The following is a 19,395-nucleotide window of genomic DNA, read 5'->3' as shown; positions in this document are numbered from 1 at the left end:
GATACTATCATTAGGACCGTCAAGAGAAAGGTCAAGCGGGGAGGACCCCATAGGATTACAATCAATAGCACCAACAAAGTGTTGTTGCAGAATGGTAGCAGGATACTGCAGAGAAACATCATCAGGAGCAAAATTAGTAAGAGTATAAGGGAGCTGCAAAACAGGAGCAACAAGAGATGAATCCATAGGGACGGACGAGGCCACAATAGTGGTATCAACAATAGCATTAGTAGTAGTAAGAGGCACATCATCTCAGGAGGAGATCTCATCCTCTTGGGAGGAGCCAACCAAATCAGCATCAAAAGCATAGATAGTCAAATGATCAATTATAGCATCCTTCCACCAAGTAGTAACACCTTCGTGACTCGAAATAGAGCAATCCAAAGTTAAGTGACCCATAGAGAAGCATTTCCTACAGCGGAAGGGGAGGCCCTCAAAATCCAACGATTGAGTCCAAGGCCTATCCCCAACCATAAGAACCACATCCCCCGAGAGAGGCAAAGAGATGTCAATATCAACTAAGATGTGAACAAAGGTGGAGTGGCCCATAGAAGACGTGGCATCATCAACTTCCAAAAAATGACAAATAGAGTTATTGATGGCCTCATAGCAAGAATACTCCCAGAAATGAAGGGAAAGATTTGAGAGACAAACCCAAACTAGGCACACATTAAGTGGTTCAATAACAGGGTTAAAAGTTGTCCAGAGCTTAACAGAGAGAGAGTGAACTCCCCGAGCCCACAACTTGCCCAAAATCAAATCACGGTCAGACAAAGAAGTAAAGGAAGCAATGAAAAATCCTTTAGTAGAAGGGAAAAGCTCAATACTATGAGAAATCAAAGGCTTCCATGAATCACTCACCTAGCGATGAAGTTTCGATAACAAAGGCCAAAGCCCAGAGAATTTGCACAGTGTGGATAGAACCCAATGTTATCCACAACATCCTGTCTGCAAACCACCATAGGGGAGGACTTGGTATAGGGAAGAGGACGAACCCCCTTGGGAGGGTGGGCAGCAGATTTGGCCACACAAGCAAAGTTGTGCTTACCAGCGAAAGAAGAAGGTCTAGGCGAAACCTTTGCACCCATAGCAGGGTCACCATCAATAGCAGCATCACCAAACAAAGGAGCAATTCCATTAGGCGGGGCATTCACAGTAGAAAAATCCCCAAGACGGTCATCCACAGGGGGGGGAGGGCATGGAGCACCCACAGCCAAAGAAGCAACGACCACCACAATGGCACCCACAAGAGGGGGAGGGGGACCCAAACCATCCAAAGCATAGGACAAGACTACTAAAGGAGCAGCAGATGGGGCTTGCAGAGCCAGAGTAACATCCAAACCAGAGTAGACGTGAGTTTGGGTGTTCAAACGAGAGCAGGTGGGAGTGTTCAAGCTATCACAAGCGAAAGCCATCAACGTTCAAAATTCAAAAGTGATAAATTGTTGTGTTGAACATAAAGATGATGTGATGTTTTGATTGATTGCCTTATATTACACAACCTCTCAATGAATTTACATCTTGTACATTTGTTCAATGCTCCACTTCACTACACTAATGTCATTCTATAAGATAAAATTATTATAGAATTAAAATTTTGACATACCTAATTTATTACAAAGATTTTAACTTTAATGAAAATAAAAGTAATCAAATTTCATTGATCTTTTGAAGAAAATATTTAAAACTAAAAAAAAAAATCTGCAAGAAAGACTATGCATTGTCATTTTATTCCATATAAGCCAAAGAAATAACAGATATTTTTATTTTTTAACATTAAAAAACATTATTTCATTTCTAAATGTGTGGAGTCCAATAGAATCCGTGTACTAACAAAATGAAGGTATCTTCCCCCTACCGATTCACTTAGAAAATAAGTATATACGTCCCAATCTGATTTGACGGTAGAATGCCTCCACCCACTTCTTGGGACGCTGATGCTGATGAATGATATTTCATATTCCATATTCATGTTCATGTTCTACCCATATCCATATCCATCATGTTTCATTTTCATGTTCATGTCCATGTTCCATCCATATCCATATACAGCATGTTTCATGTTCCACCCATATCTATATGGACATAAATGGTATTCCAAGCACCAGAAGATGTGTCATAGGGATCTAAATCCTAGCTAGTTCTTCAGATCTTTTGAAAATCTCTAGCTTGTATGCAAAATGTTGCTCAAAATTTTCTCTGCTTTCAGGCCAAAATTGAGTCCATTCGTCTGGATTTCAAGGACTAGTGCGAGCCATAGAGACCACCATTCTATGCTGCACAAAATCTCTTCTTCTCTTATGTTCAAAACAGCTTTCTCGCATTTTCATTTGGCACTTCCCCACACCAGAAAGCCACAAGAATGTTGTTGCATGCTTACAGAAGTATATTATCAAGAGATGTTGAAGGAAAATCCTGACAACCCACTCCTGCTCAGAAACTATGCCAAATTTTTACACGAGGTAAGCTAGCAAGATTCTCATTAGGATGCTATTATAAAACAATTAATGGGCATGGAGATTTTGATATCTCTCACATTCTTACTGTTATTTGAAGGCAAATGGTATCTGACGATGATGTTAGGTGAAAGGGGACATTAGCAAGGCAGAGGAATTCTATGGAAGGGCCATTCTGGCCGGTCCTGCAGATGGAGAATTGCTGTCACTATACGCCCAACTCATATGGGAAACTCACAAAGATGGAGACAGAGCCCAAGCTTACTTTGATCAAGCGATCGAGGCTGCCCCTCATGACTGGTAACCAATTGCTCACACCTTTTAAGTTCTTAAATCCAGGTTTTCTTGGCTTCTCTAGCAATGGATTTAAATTCGCACTGGTTGATGTGGGCAGCCATGTAATTGCCTCGTATGCCAACTTTTTATGGAACTGGGAGGAGAGCGATGGTGATGCATGAGAGCTTCTCCCAACAAATGCTGCTGTTTGAAGTTTTGTTAAAAACATCAGAATGTTTTAATTTTTTTGGAGTTGATTAGGTCAGGTTAGATTCTTTGATAATTTTGATTGACTGGATCTTCTCTTTATAAGAGTTTACTAAAAAGAGGCTTTTAGTATAAATATATGAATACTTAGCCTGTTGTAATTTGCTTAGAGACAGAAGCGCCAATGTCTATAACCTTGTAAAGAGACTCTTTAATATAAATGTACGGATACTGAACACTTTATGATCTGCTTAAAAACAGAGATGTCTATATCTGTATAATCATATAAATACATGAACAGTACATTTAGGTTTCTGCTTTCACGGCAGGCCTTTCTGAATTTTACACCCGAATATTATAAGGTGATTAGGCAGTGCTGCCATGGACCAGATCCGCCTGAGATTTCTCAGTACAAAGTATATTGAGGCCTATCAAAAGATGGAAGTATATCATCGAGCTTTAAAAGGTATAACTAGTAGAGAAAGGTGTACAACATCGAAGTTTAATCTTAATAATAAGAATGCTGTAAGGCTGGAAACTGTATAGCTAGTTTTTCTTTCTTTCTTTCTTTCCATTTCAATTTTTTAATTTTTTTCTTATAATAATTAATTAATGCATAAGAAAGTTTTTTTGTTTTTTTAAATAATTAATGTATAAGGAAGATTTTTTTTTTAAAGTTATTAAATGATATAAGTTTTGATTGAACTCAATTCTATTCATCTTAGATGTCTATGTCTAATTTATAATTTTATCTTTTTTAAATATAGATTAAGTCAAAAGAGATGGATTTGAAACTAGTTTAAAATTGCAGTTATAGAATTGAATCTAGTTTAGAATTATTGTTATGGGTTTGTTTCTCAAACTTTTTAGATTCAAAAAGTTAATTCCACCTTTTTCTAGCTAATCATTACTTGTCAACTTGAGTGAGAAATATACAAATATATATATGCTAAGTTGTATAAAATAAAAAACACTAATTCATTTTTAGATAGAGAGATATAGGGAGAACCCATCTAAAGGAAAGCTCAATGTTGCAAATCTACCACATTGCAATATAAACTTAAGACTTGAAAAAATAAACATAAACTACCTTAGCATAAAAATTGAACATCGAGGCACACTACTATGACTCGGTAGAGTTGAAATTCACTATGCAATGAACAAATTTTCATTAGAACCTATTAAAGATATCTTGGATCAATAATAAATAAATGGCCAAAAAGTGAAGAAGAGCAATAATAAAGGCATAAAATTTATGAATTTGGGTGACAAGCCAAGAGAGTTCATTATTTTACATGGACCCCCTTTGATATCCTTTTATGTTTGAATACTTACTTTACATGCATGTTTGTTAGTATTACATACTTTGAGATGCATGATGATTTTAGGATTGAACATACATGCCTCAATTTGGGAGCAAAATGTGATGGTGCAGTTTGCATACCCATACCATTTCCCATTTAGTTTTCTGCCTATTTGGAAATATCTTGATGCATGTACATATCGATAAATTGCACAATCTTGTACAAGGTTGGGCTCATTCTCCGTATCTATTACCTATCACAACACACACATATTGCCACAAACCTAGCCCACCTTATCCTTATATCAAATACTCCAGTACATTTTCTTAATTCATATATTTATTACACTTATCCATGCATCTACTCGAATATAACGATTATACACCTAGATATGATTGTTTTCCCTAGGGTCATTTCCATAGTCATAAGGTCAATCTTGTTATTGTGACTTGACCCTTTTCTTTTAAAACTCAAATTTGGATTTTGGTAAATTGGCTCTCTTTATTTTCCTACCAAAAGTTGACTAAATATATGTTTTGTAAAATTTGATGCTATGTGCTATTGTTCAAAGGCATTTATTAGCATTCATTTAAAACAGCTCTCATACATTCAAAATCCACAAGTCATATCATTCTAGAGCATTAAAAAATTTAAAGGGGAAACCAATGTTGAAACATTTGAATTTGATGTACTTAAAGGAGTGATAAATTTGCATACATCATCCTAGGGTGTTTGACTACTATATTTGAACATTTTAGAGAGTTGACCTAGGAGAACATGTCTCTTTGTGATATAAAGATAGCCCCAAGGTATTTTTAAATACTACAAGTCATCAAACATTAGAAAAGAGTAGAGTGGCCAAAGGGAAACCAAGCACATAATAGAATAGAACTATGCATTACACAAAGTCAAATCCAAATGTTATAGACCTAATTAAAACTAATAGACTCAACCATATATGCAAAAATTAAAATACTTTCTAATAGAGAGATCACACTTTCTAAAATAGAAAAAATCAAAATTTAACTTTTTAATCAAACAACACTTGTTGTTTACTTTAAACCTAAATATCTCTATGTATTGCACTTACTTATTACAGCTTAATATTTAATTTTATAAAGCACTAATTACAATTTTCACTTTGAATATCTATTCATACTTGTATTCTTCTTTGAATCACTTTTTTAAAATAAAAATAAAAATCATTTACAAATATAGAAATTAAGCATTAATAATGTAACAGAAATATTTTTTTCATTATCCGAAACTAAAAAATAAAACATTTTTATTGTATGAATAATATTAAAATAATGATAATAACTCATATTAAATAGAAAGTAGACTTTGTAATAACAGTTAAACTAATATGAATTGCTATAGCTGCTCGAGAGTGACAAAGTGAAAATACCTTTCTTACCAAAAATATCTAAGAAATCTCTATAGGGGGATCCCTCTCCGGTAATTCAATTGATTCGCTTCTACAATTTACACGTCTCAATCTGAATAGACCGCTGTAGTGCCTCCACCCACAACTTGCGTCGCTTCTGCCCATGATCATGCTCATGTGTGCACCCTCGACATCCGTCATAAATAGTATTCCAAGCAATAGTATAATATGCGTTAAACAGATCTGAATCTTACTTAATTCTTCACATCCTTGAAAATCTATCGCTTGTAGGCATAATGCTGCTCGAAAATTCGTGTACTCTATGCCATAAATTGAGTCCACTCGTGTGCGTTTCACGGGAAAGTGAGAGCTATAAAAACCACCATTCTACACTGCACAGATTCTCCTCTTCTCACAATTTTAAAACAGGTTTCTCGCATTTTCGTTTGGCACTTCACCGAAGGAAGGCACAAGAATGTTCTTGCAAGCTTACAAACGAATATTATAAAGAGATGTGGAAGGCAAATCCTAGCAGTCCACCTCTGCTCAGGAACTATGCCAAAGTTTTACACGAGGTAAGCTTGCAAGCTTCTCATTGATTTTTGTGTTTTTTTTTTCTGGTTTTTTTAAGATTTATTGGGAATGGAGATCTTGATCTCGCTGATTTTTACTTCTAATTGAAGGCATATGGTGTTTGATGGTAATGTTAGGTGAAAGGAGACATTAGCAAGGCAGAGAAATTCTATTCAAAGGCCATAGTGGCCGGTCCTAAAGATGGAGAAGTGTTGTCGCTTTACGCCCAATTCATATGGGAAACTCACAAAGATGAAGGCAGAGCACAAGCTTACTTTGATCAAGCAATCTAAGCCGCCCCTAATGACTGGTAACCAATTGCTCGTATCCTTTTAAGCTCTTAAATCCGGTTTTACTGGCCGAATTACCAACGAATTATCATTCGCAATGTGTTGATCTTGGCAGCTATGTATTTGCCTCTTATGCCAATTTTTTATGGAACTCGGAGGAAAGAAATGGAAATGAAAAAATAGCATCTCTCAACAAATTTTGAAAAATATAAGAGCAGGGCATTTCAGTATCTCTTCCATAGCAGGCCTTTCTAAATTTAACATCCAAATATTAGGAGCTGACTAGATAGTGCTGCCATGGAGCAGGTTCTTTTCAGATTTCTGTAAAATGTAAAATTAGGTTGGGGGTGTTATGGAGGGGGCTTCCTAAAAAACAGAGGTAGAGTTTCTTAGATTTTTTAGGAAAATTTTTAAGCTGGTGGTCTCATGCACCTTAAAAATTTAAGCTCTTAAATTTAAGGAAGCTGGTGGTCTCATGCACCTTAAAAATTTAAGCTCCTAAATTTAAGGAAGCTGGTGGTCTCATGAATATAATATCTTTGTATGTGTATAATAAAAACAAGTAAAAATAATTTATTTTCCTTCAAAATTATTTTTTAATAGAAATTAAACTTAGATGACAAGGGGTTTCTATTTTTTTTTAAAAGATTCCAAATAATCCTGCAGCACAATTTTTTTTATTCATAGATCCCCTCTTCCTTAAAAATAGAGCTTAAACCTTCCTCATAGAACTCTGCCTTAAATGCAATAAACTGAAGCTTTTATCCACTGTTTTTAAGATTTCCCCATAAAATTTCTTTAAAATTCACTCCAAATTTCCAACCTCCACACCATTTCAACAGCAATTATATAGGCTTTCTATTTAAGCCCATCTTAAGACCACTTAAGACCATAAATAGAAAGAACTTATGGCAATATTTAGAGGCTCGAATCCACTCATTAAATGTGACGGTCGACTCTACCTGTTAACAATTTTTTTTTTGGCGGCCATTAAAATTGATCTCCAAATTGAAGTATATTTATAAATAAACAAATTAAATTTAGATAAAACTATATTTTACAAAATTGACTGTTTGTCCAAAATCTCCCTTCCTGTGATTCCGTCTTTCTGAAATAAAATAGCCATCAGTCAAGCCCCTAAGTTTATAACCCCATCAAAAAATTAGTGTTTGTTATTACTAGCACCTGTACTGTTAAGGTATAGAGTAGACTTGCCCTTAAAAATATTAAGGTATGGCAATTGAGAGTATTTTCTTGCGCTGAAGAGAAAAATATTTCCCATAAACTAAATTAGCTAATAACATTTTTCAGGTTAGACAAATTTTGTCACATCTGACCACTATTCTGACTGACAAATTCTTCACCAGAACATCAAGAGTTTTTCACAACAGGGATTTATACAATATTTATAATTCTTATTCATAATTCTTTTTTAATCTACATGTTGACGATATTTCAAAATAATAATATAGATTCTAAAAAGTTTAGAAAATTTACAGTGAAATCTAAAAATATTTCATAATAATATCATAGACAGTAAAAATTTCATGTTATTTAAAATTCTTTCCTGATAATTGCAAGGACTATCATTATATCTACAAATTAGATGACAATTCACTAAATTTCTGTGTATATGTTTGATCCGTACCATTAATTCTAACCACTATTCTTTAACAATTCGTATTCGAGGAGGAATGTTCAAGCCTGGGTTTTATGTGAGTATTTATCACAGCACGATTTCTCGTAGATAATTTGTTGCCGCTTAGCATTGATTATCAGAAGTTTGATTTTTACATCTATTTATTAGTCGTTTTTATTTAAACCGTACAGAACAATCAAATTTACAGCATGAGACATTCGCCTAAAATCTATTTTCAGGAAATCTCTCTCAAATATCTTTATATTAAACAGTCTAAGATCCAATTTTCAGCTTAATATTCTGAAATTTGGAGAAATGGCGTACCTGTGCAACATCCTTAGCGATCCCGAGGCTTCTAACTTCTTCCATTGATTTACCAAAGCAAGTATCCTAATGAAACCTTTCGTAGCAAGACTCCTATATTTAAGAGCAAATATCATAAATTTTAATCAGACAAATTTCCTTCAATTCGGAAATAAGAGCAATTATACATCAACTTGCACCTGCAACATTCATGGAGATCAGTAGGCCGCGATATTCCAGTGTGAACAAAGCAAAACGTCCAGTCAAATTCCTCCTCAAAAGGGGGAAACTTCTCATGTGTATCCATTTGCTGAGTCAATTGACATCAACGCAAAATTCCTCTTTGACGGCCACGTGGATTCCTGGCGTCGGACAAAATTTCTGGAAGCCCGAAGCTAATTATTATTGAAAATAACTACTGAGAAACTTATCACTTTCCATCGAATAGACTTGTTTAACCACTACAAGACTGGTAAGAAACCCAAATTCTTGTCTTCACATGATTAGGAAAACATATTACTTTATAGCGATAAACGAAGGAAATACAAGGTCGGTGAACATAGTTTTGGACTTAACTAGTGAAGTAAAGCAAAACGTTGAAAGTCACCTATCAGATAGAAAGGTGTATTAAAAAATCAAAATTAAATCTTTATGAGAATTTCTAGTACTTATCCTCTTTATTTTAATCTTTATAAGAATTTCTAGTACTTATCCTCTTTATTTTGGATTTGTTAGGATTTTGTTTGTTTTAAGTGTAATGGTTTATATATAAGTAATATTTTTCATAAAAGTTTGTAAATAATATAAGTCTTGATTAAATATGGTTTTATTCATTTTAAGCTCATTCTAGGGAGCTGGCATATCAGTAGAGATTAATATCCTTAAGACAATACGAATATTTCGTCTCAGTTTGTTGCCTTCCTGATGAATCTAAAGCTCGAAAAACAGAGAGTCTGGAACCTTACCAGACAACTCTTCCCAGGAGACATCTTGCTTGAATTGCAAGAAATTCTAAACAAAGCTCGATATGACTCTGGTGCTCTGTGTCTGAGTGAGATAATTCTATTCAATGTCTCGATAGAGATGATTAAATTTTATCCCTTTCTGCTAGACCTAGCGGGAAAGGACCTTCAAAAACACAGAGCATTTGCCACCATGGCCCTAAGGTTCCTGAAATGGAGGTTTTTGGGTGACAATCTGGAGGACATGGGCAGAGAAGAAGAATTATTGAATTTTGCTAGACTCAATGGTGTTCTACCATCCAAAACAGAAGCGGAAGATTCCCATGCGAAGCAGAGGAAGCAAGGTTGTGGACGAGCTACCAGTCATGCCACTGGAAGAGGAAGGGGTCATGGATGGGGACGTGCTAGAAGCCAATCCGCTTCTCCAATGCCTCCTCTCATGCCTCAAGGAGAGAATTAAACAGATAGGTTCAAGCTAGTCCTTTTGCTTTTGAAGCCCGTTACATAACAGATAGTTGGCTCTTCGCTTACTTTTCTTTGTTTAATCTAAGTCTTCTAAATGAACCTCTAACGATGACTCGGAATTATAAATTTTGTTTAAAGCTTTTATAGTTTTTATCTGAGAAGGATATATGTTTTGTAATCAGCAGTAAAGTCTGCTATGATTTTAGATAAACTCAGGGCTATGAATGTGGTTATTCCTTCTGATCTTCTAAGATATTAACCGCCCATGCATGCTCATAAACAGAATTTGACCTCCACAGTTTTTGCGCCCTACTGGGTCATTGTAGAAAAATGTGGTTTTCTTTTGTAAATTTTCTTTAAAATCAATATAATATCCTGGCTCTGCCTATTATCGACCAAAAAAAAAAGAGTCTTGACTATGACTAAGTGGAGAGGTGGATAGTTAGATGCCTCCCATGTGAATTATAATAAGTTATATTATTGTCTATTAGCAACACCTTGTATAGGTAACCAAGGTGAACTAAATTTTATGTAAATTTGACAAGAAGTTTATTTTACGTAATGGAGGATTATTTTCACTTGTACTTGTTCAAATTCATACATGTAGAATCAAACCAAACAAGAAAATGGTTAATTTCACAATCATGAGGGTCATCAATATGGACATTAATTTGGAATGCATGGACAAAGCCAAAAAAACTCATGTAAGAGAATATCCTAAATCAAACCCTCAAGTAAAGTATTATAATCATCTTTTTTAATTTTCAAACTTATAATATGGATATGTGTCACAACCCTTTTTTCCCTCTCATTTTTTTTACTAGCGCTTGCGCCGAAAAGAGGTGCAATGGTTATGTCGATTGTAATTTATATAGAATTTCTTATAAATTTGATAATACGTCTATAGATGCTACAACCTACATGACCAAGCTTATATTGCAAGACCAATGAAATAGCAACATATTCTTTCAATTAATAGAAAATTAATAGTATTAATCTTAATAATAACAACAGTATGAGGTATTGGAGTGGGGAGAGCCGGAAAGATCTTAGCAATTATGATCCTAGTTAAATCTTATGATGAAAGTTTGATGAAGAAATTTTCTCAAGTTATCGTTGCCCATCAAAAACTGGTTTAAGTCAAGTTTATCTTTTGTCTACTATTTTCCATTGCAGTCACCAACAATTAGAGTGAACTCACTAATCACTAGTTTTTTTACTCTATATAGAAACAAAAACATGATTGCTACATGTAAACATAGAAAAAAAAATTAAAATACCTTGCTTTTGTTCCAAAAAAAATTGACATCATATGTATCAAAATAAACAAAATTTAAAAATCATCACATCAACATCCAACATGCCAAATATTTTATTATAAAAAAGAGAAAGAAATAAATCTTTAGAAGAGGCCATAATGTATGGCAAGTATTCAAGTCAAAGATTTCATAAGCCTCCCCTCATTAATATGCTATCAATATTATTGCCTCAAACATATAAACAATATGTAAGGTCCGCCCTCAAACCACCACAATTTTTTTTTTTTATCATCGATTATCAACTTAATCAACCAAGGATATTCTATCTCAATTAGAAATGTTGATCATAATATTCTTCCAATCACCTTAGTGGCAACAACTCATTGACACAATATATTCATATAATTACGATTGAAGTATTAGCCTTCCATGATCAGGGTCATTCACTGACCAAAACATTAGCCTTGAAGGTTCACTCCTAATTACCTAGCCTACATATCCACTCAGGGAAAGTCAAAGGCTTGTAGTTAGCAATTAGAGGGAGTTGATTATCTCCTCTTGATGAGATCTTGATCTCTCTCTAAACCTAATGATTATGTTATTATATTAAGTTAGTGTTGTTATAATTAAGAAATACACATTGCCATCAAATGTTGGTTCCATAACCAAGAGTACCTGATAATTGGTGTTCAAAGTGGGCATATACACACAAGGATCATATCACATATCCTACACTCGATGATTATCACCATCATGCATACACAAGTAAATATTTCCTAGACATCACCAATTCACATGATGGCTAGCTCCAGTATACATCACATACCTAATGAGTAGCTCACACATACATCACATAAACATTAGTGATTTTCTCATATAGGCATTACAGAAGATGATGATTGTCTCATCTATATACAGCACCAGATATAAGTGATTGGCTCATTTACAAGCTTAATGGATAAGCGACGGGTTCATACTTGTGCATCATAAGTTAATAGCGATTGGATCTTGTACAAGCAACAATAGATAATAGTGATTAACTCAAGTACAAGCATCACATATAATAGCAACTGGCTCACATAGGCATCACAAAAACAACATGACTAACTCATCCTCAATGGCTAACTCTCTCATGTCCATAGTGCATCCTGGATAGAGAAAGAATGTCGATGCACTGCACACTACACCGTGGGTCCCATTCTTCTCCCTGGTCATTTGTACCAACGGATTTGGGTAGAGGATTCAGTGCATCCCATACTACACTGTGGGTCCATCCTCAACCCAGCAGTGTCAAGTATACCATCATCAACCGGGAAGAGGATTTGGTGTATCCCATACTACACTACGGGTCCATCCTCAGTCCTAAGGATTTCCACAAACAGTGAACCAACCCAACCCGTTGGATTCCGACTTCAATTGCCTATAGTCTACTGATGACAAGTTTGTCCAACCAAGAAGAAGTAGCTTCCGACATATACCACTTAGTGACCTTAGTGATATTTTTAGCTATCTTCTTCGCAATCCCGGGTTACACCTGGCATCGATCACCCCCATGCTAGGTGACTGCCAGTGAAACCACCCAATACAACAGTTATCTCCAGTTACTGCTACCCGCATGGTGAGGTAACTACCCGTGCAACCATTACCGTATCAAATCCTGGATAGCCCTTAGCAACCCTTCACCCATGAACCTGGTGAGTGTCGGCTAATCCAACAATACAATAGTAGCTCTAGCCTCTGCCATTGGCATAGTCCAATGACTCCACCTGCTAATTGTTATTGTATCAAGTCCAAGTTAGCCTAGGCAACATCACCTTCGTGAACCAAGTGATTACCGACTAATCCCTTGCAGTAGCCCAGACATCGATCATTGGCATGGTCCAATGACTGCCTATCTCTGCATAAATATCCAGGCAGTTCACTCTTGTGGGGATCATACACATCAAGATTCACAATTCTAGGCAAATAGATAAGTATATGACAATCAAGTAATTTAGGAGCCTATAACTCTAGGTTTAACTTCACAAACACATGATACAATTGTAAAGAACCAACACAAGATGGCGTCCTCTCATCCTATACCCTTGAGCCATTACCGATTATATGGTAGTCAACCCATGTTCACTTCCTTGAACTTTCTATCTGATGGCACATTACAAAATATATATACTTTATTGATACTCTTAAATCTTTCATAATCTTTAAATGTCTAATCGGCCTCACCTGAAGCCTACTATGCAGGTAAGGTCAAAATGTTAGGAATAACTCTGAACCTTAGAGTTATTCCCCCTTAGACCCTAACCCTATGGACTTGAGCTCACAGGGGGATCCTTCACCCAAGGACTGCCTACATTCCTGCTTTCAAACAGGTCAAAGTCACACGTAGTTCTCCTCCAATATTTCTCTCGTTGGACACCTACACACATGTTTCCAAGGTTCATCATACAATCATTTCCATTAATTCCACTTAGCATTAGATGGTACATCATAAATAAATTCAAAATTTAGTAACTAGTACTATAATGCTTTCCATTTAACGATATCTAGGTTTGATCAAGATTCCTCCATTATTATTCATAAACCAACTTGAATGACCCAGGGTTTGTTTATCAACCTAGGGATACCTTATTACTCAACTTGAAATAACCTTAGTTCACACAAACCCACAAGAAAGAACTACCAATCAAAATTCATCCAATAGGTTTAGTATGGAGGATCTTCTACCCATAGGGTCAATATATATATATATATATATATATATATATATATATATATATATATATATATATATATAATGTTTCCAATATCCCAAGTATGTGAAACCTCGTAGGAATGACATCATAGGGATATATTGCTTAAGCCATGATTCCTACACAAACATACAATCTTTCAAAACAACTATGTTACCCTTCCTTGGTTCCCATGATAATCCTCTATCAAGTTTATTGTGCTTAAAAGATCGATATTCATCGTGAAGTCATAATATCGATATGACTAACAAGAATGTCACAAAAGCCTTGATAAGGCTTCGAATGGCTATCCCCTTCTATATGGTTCAATGATATTAAGAATCGTAAAAATATAGGACATCATCATATTACAACCACATAATTTATTCTTTATCCCTAAAGACGTGTCCAATGTTTACAACTTGCATCCAATAGGGTCAATGCTTATGTCATTCTTGGGGTAATTTAGAACACTATGCCTTGTGTATTTTCATATAAGATATTTACCCCCTAATATTAGTGGCAATAATATTCTTAACATTCTAGTTTCATTTCCCTGATTATATAACCTATTGATCCTATATTAGTTGGGTTCTTGGACTAGAGATAATTTTGCAGTTGACATTTATGGTTAATTGCTAATAATTGTAAAAACCAATGGGTTTGGGTACCCACTATATCATAATATGTTCTTTATATAATTACCAAATGTAGAGAGCTTAGGTATAATACTCAACCACTAATCTTATACTCTGAGTTATTTAACCCAAACTTCATATCATATACTATTGTCATAGTCTTTTAAACTATTGTCTTCAAAATAAGTATGTCATGCATATTGTAGTTTCTTATCAAGTTATATACATAAGCATTCGTCAAGAATGATAAACTTCCTTTAAGAGTGATTATGACCAATGTCATGCTCAAAATAGGTGAAGACACTATATTTGATAACTCTTGTATAAGGATATACCCATGATGGTAATAATAATACTCTATACTTAGGTTTTTAATTACTAATAGTGCAAATCAATAATCACCATATCTCGTGATTAGATTCTACTAGATAAGGTTTAATGAAAAATAGTTGCAGTTATTAATAATCAACACTGTGTTCAATTTTTCATGAATCAAAACTTTAGTAAATTAAAAGACACATTGATATTGACCTTAGGAGAGATGAATATTAGCCACTGGGATTGATATTATGCATAGGGTAAGGGTATCATAGTCCTAATTAACATTTGTTTAAAGCCAAGCCCACTAGTATCTCTTCACCACCTCACAATCTAATTTCATGATACAGGTTAAGGTCCAAGACACTTCTTAACCATGGAGTAATATCATAATATTATACATATATCCATTTTATAGCATAATATTTGTAATGCTAACTGTGTATTATTGTTTAATTCCTTTGTTCCTACAAGAATACATTATCAACATACTTTAGTCAAATTATTTCATCTTATCAATAGCTCTCATGTCTTTGTCTAGGCTTCCACCTTTTACATAGAGGTTATCTATATACGTACCAAGAGAGACTTATAATATTATTTAGATCACTATCATTTTCCTACTTTCGGACTAAGAACTAAGTGGGTGCTTCGTATTATTTAAAGTTAAATATTCACCTACATGCCTTAAAGTCTACTTGGGATAACATCATCTATATTTCAAACAGATGTTTAAATTAAAATCTAGAAATAATAACATCATCTATATTTCAAACAGATGTTTAAATTAAAATCTAGAAATAATAGATCATGTTTTGCATCCCAAAAATAGCAGTACTTTTGAGAAGCAATATGAATTCTGCAACGATGGTACCTATTTGTGAGATCTTTCATTGATGCGGTTGTTGCAGCAGTCCTCAGGCTTTTGAATTGATTATCCTATCATTTTCTTTCATTTCTTCAATCATTCCCCAATCAAGCTTACTAAGGTTTGTTCGCATTGACAAAATGTGGTCAATCGTGTCCTCCGGTCACTCATTCTTTCCTCTAGATCCCTCACAACTCCACATGCCTTCCTTTGGCTCCTCATTTCTATTCTATTGCTCGCAGTATCTCCTCCTCCATACATTTGACATCTTCCCCTTCTTTTTGCTTTGACAGTGGATTATTCCTATTCCAAAGCTCACATTTTACATATGCAAGGAGGACGTAGGCCCGCTAACTTGGGGTTGAGCTTTGGACCCGCCAATGTAATTGCTCAAAAGTTTCTGAATCCCTTTCAACAACTCCAATTTGTGTGTATCCTGTAGTCGTTGTAGTCCCTGTACCGTATTTCCTTCAAGCATCTTGTCTAGCAATTCGCATACTTCGATATACTTGCACAATCTGCATACATTTCGAGCAGAGCAATTGTAGCTACAAAGTATAACAACCCCTGCAACCCCTCTATAACTCCAACCGTCTGGTCAAACTGCAACCGCCTTAGGCAGCGCAACTTCATTTGATGGTGGGGTAAGCCATGGACAAACACCCCATATTTGGGGCTGGTAAATTCCTTCGTAATGGAGGCTACGATTGGGGTTTATATAGGGTGAGAGACGATTACAATCATCCTCTCCTCCATTGAATTACAACAAGTATCCCAAATTTCAAGACCTTTCTCGCCATTGTTTTTGTTCTGTCAATCTTTCTTATTTAGGGGAAAGGATGCAGTAGTTGAGCATGTACCAATTGTTGTGAGGGTTGTTGATATCTTTTGTTCCAAAAATTGAACAAATAAAACCTATAGTTTGAAACAAATAATATCAATTTTTGTTAGGAAATGTACCAACAGTTGTTAGGAAATGTACCAATAGTTGTTACGAAATGTACTAATATTGTAAAAAGTAACCAATCAGGTGATGCCATATCAGCTGCACAACTATTGGGGTCTCTTTTGCACGCCTATTGGTCTCACTTTTTTGGGGGGTTGTTTTGGACACCTTGGCAAAAAGCATGCTGATGTGGCATCATATTTGATGATGTAGCCCTGAAACCTTAGTTATAAGCAGGGACTTGCCAAGTAAGTTGTTGTAAAAAAATCAGAATGATTTGAAATTTCCAAGTAGGATTTTGAGAAGCGTGAAGTTAGGGTGCACAACTACTGGGTCCTTTCCCCTATATGCTCTATGTCTTTTCTAAACTAGTCGTTGCTATTGGTTTGAGGGTCTTTGTACACTGAAATTAACCCATCACTGGAAAGTTTTCTTTTTGGATGGCTCTAGAATAGGGGAGCCATGCTTATTAATGGTGTTTTCCCTTCTTCTTTTTTTGTTTTGGTGTGGCACTCTAACCCAGGGCCTACGATATTTACTCCTTCCACGCGAGGGTTACCATGCCTTATTAATGGCACAAACCAACCTCCCTCACATGCACATTCCTCATAAATGAGTATTGTCTCTTCGATCATCCCTCCTTTGTCGTTTTGCATTATTTCAAATATCATCTTGACTCCATTTATTATTTCATGTTTGTTTATTTGACCATGATCACCTATAGGAGGTGATCCATTGACAGGGATGTGACACAATCCTATGAATCGATAGGAGTGTTTTGAAATGTTGGCTAAAAATTAACCTGGCCATAAAATTGGTAAAGGCCATAAAAATATGAAGATATGGAAATTGAGAGTATTTTGTTGTAGTGAAGAGAAAAAAATGTTCCCATAAATAAATTAACTAATAATATTTTTCAAGTTTGAAAGATTATCAATTTAACAAAAAACAAAACTAAACTAAAAAGAAGAAGACTGCTATGAATTTCTTAGAACTGAGAAATACATTATATGCATTAGCTTGAATCAATAAAACTATTACATAGTCTCTAATATAAATAGAGAGTCGGTGAACAATAACATCGATCAGAATAAAGCAAAGCTAAAAAAATTGAAAAAACAATTAAAGACTATTTTAAAACTAAAAAACTAAACAAGGCTATCGTAGTTTTAAGAACTATTGATATTATTAAAGCAAACAAACAAACTAGGAAAAAAACAAAAATCAAAAGCTGACTGTATTCTCATCTCCAGCTCAGCAATCATATCATCAATCTCCCCCTGAATGATGAATGGAGATGAGAACTAAGTGATTTCTGAATGCAACAAAAGTCGATACTAGAAGAGCTTTGGTGAAGATATCAACAACTTGTTCAGATGAATGACAAAACCGCAACTCCACTTGTCCAGCTTGAACCAAGTCACAAATGTAATGATGATGGATCTCTATGTGTTTTGTTCTGGCATGAAACCCAGGATTCTTTGTCATGGCAATAGCACTATTGTTATCACAATAGATGGTGGTTGGATGCTCAGGAACAAAATATAGATCTATCAATATCCTTCTTATCCATACCGCTTGAGAACTTGTCGATGAAGCTGCCATGTATTCCGCTTCTGCTGAAGAAAGAGCTACGGTCGCCTATTTCTTACTACTCCGGGATACAACTCCCGAGTCAAATGAAAACATATAACCAGATGTTGATTTCCTATCATCCACTGAACCGACCCAATCTGAATCTGTATAACCAACTAGTTCAAACTTGTCATTGGGAGAATACTGAATGCCAAAATTTTGTGTAACACTCACATACCTCAAAATTCTTTTAGCAGCCCGCCAATGTGACTCATGTGGATCCTACATGAACTAAGAGATGAGGCTCACAACATACATAATATTAGGTCTCGTGGTTGTGAGGTACATGAGGCTACCAACCAAACTCCTATACTGAGTTGCATCAACCTTGGGACTAGCATCTTCCTTGGTTAGTTTTTCACCGAAGGCTACGGGGTTGCAAATGCTTTGCATGCCGCCATGTTAAACTTCTTCAATAAATCAACTATATACTTGGATTGAGAAATAAAAATACCTTCTGATGTTTGTTGTACTTCCACATCAAGAAAATAGTGTATGTCCCAGATATGACATTTCAAACTCTTATTTCATTTCTGCTTGAAAATTCTCCATGAGAGATTTGCTATTACCTGTATAAATCAACTCATCAACATAGAGACAAACTATGAGAATATTGTTACCAATACGTTGAACATACAAGGTAGGCTCTGAGTGGCTTATGTTGAATCCTTTCTTCATGAAATAACTGTCAATTCTAGCATACCAGGCACGAGGAGCTTGCTTCAACCCATAAAGGGCTTTCTTCAACTTGTAGACTAAGTGTTCTTTTTCTGGAACTTCATAACCCATAGGTTGTTCTACATAAACTTCCTGATCTATGTAACCATTGAAGAATGTTGATTTCACATCCATCTGAAATATTGGCCACTTGTATTGTACTACAATAGCCAATATAATTTTGACCATGTCAAGTCGAGCCATATTAGCAAAAGTTTCTACATAATCCACTCCAAGAGTTTGTGCAAACCCTTTGGTAACAAGTCTTGCCTTATGGTGTTCTACTGAACCATTTGCATGATATTTGACTTTGTAAATCCATTTCACACCAATCACCTGCTTACCTTTGGTAAGTGGAACTAATTCTCAAGTATTATTCTTATGAATGGAATTCATTTCATCTTTCATAGCATTAACCCATAC

At 35.2% G+C, this 19,395-nt stretch overlaps 2 protein-coding genes across 3 annotated transcripts; both read left to right on the top strand.

Moving 5' to 3' along the window:
- Positions 1 to 2,074: 2,074 nt before the first annotated feature.
- On the top strand, positions 2,075 to 3,415 carry LOC131049739 (uncharacterized). 2 transcript variants are annotated; one of them, XM_059213695.1, is made up of 3 exons: positions 2,075 to 2,462; positions 2,591 to 2,756; positions 2,851 to 3,415. In XM_059213695.1, exons 1-3 carry the CDS (start codon positions 2,181 to 2,183, stop codon positions 2,856 to 2,858), a joined length of 456 nt encoding a protein of 151 aa, XP_059069678.1. In that variant the 5' UTR covers positions 2,075 to 2,180; the 3' UTR covers positions 2,859 to 3,415. The 2 variants fall into 2 exon arrangements, with proteins under 2 accessions (XP_059069678.1, XP_057839785.1); XM_057983802.2 differs by having other exon boundaries at positions 2,083 to 2,462; positions 2,584 to 2,756; positions 2,851 to 3,411.
- A 2,458-nt stretch (positions 3,416 to 5,873) lies between these two features.
- On the top strand, positions 5,874 to 7,006 carry LOC131049740 (uncharacterized). The gene is made up of 2 exons (XM_057983803.2): positions 5,874 to 6,205; positions 6,341 to 7,006. Exons 1-2 carry the CDS (start codon positions 5,927 to 5,929, stop codon positions 6,494 to 6,496), a joined length of 435 nt encoding a protein of 144 aa, XP_057839786.1. The 5' UTR covers positions 5,874 to 5,926; the 3' UTR covers positions 6,497 to 7,006.
- The last annotated feature ends 12,389 nt before the right edge of the window (positions 7,007 to 19,395 follow it).

The sequence above is a fragment of the Cryptomeria japonica genome, chromosome 10 (assembly GCF_030272615.1).
Source record: "Cryptomeria japonica chromosome 10, Sugi_1.0, whole genome shotgun sequence".
NCBI classification, from domain to species: Eukaryota; Viridiplantae; Streptophyta; class Pinopsida; order Cupressales; family Cupressaceae; genus Cryptomeria; species Cryptomeria japonica.
Note: the sequence above shows the minus strand (reverse complement) of the source record. Positions and strands in the feature narration are given on the sequence as shown.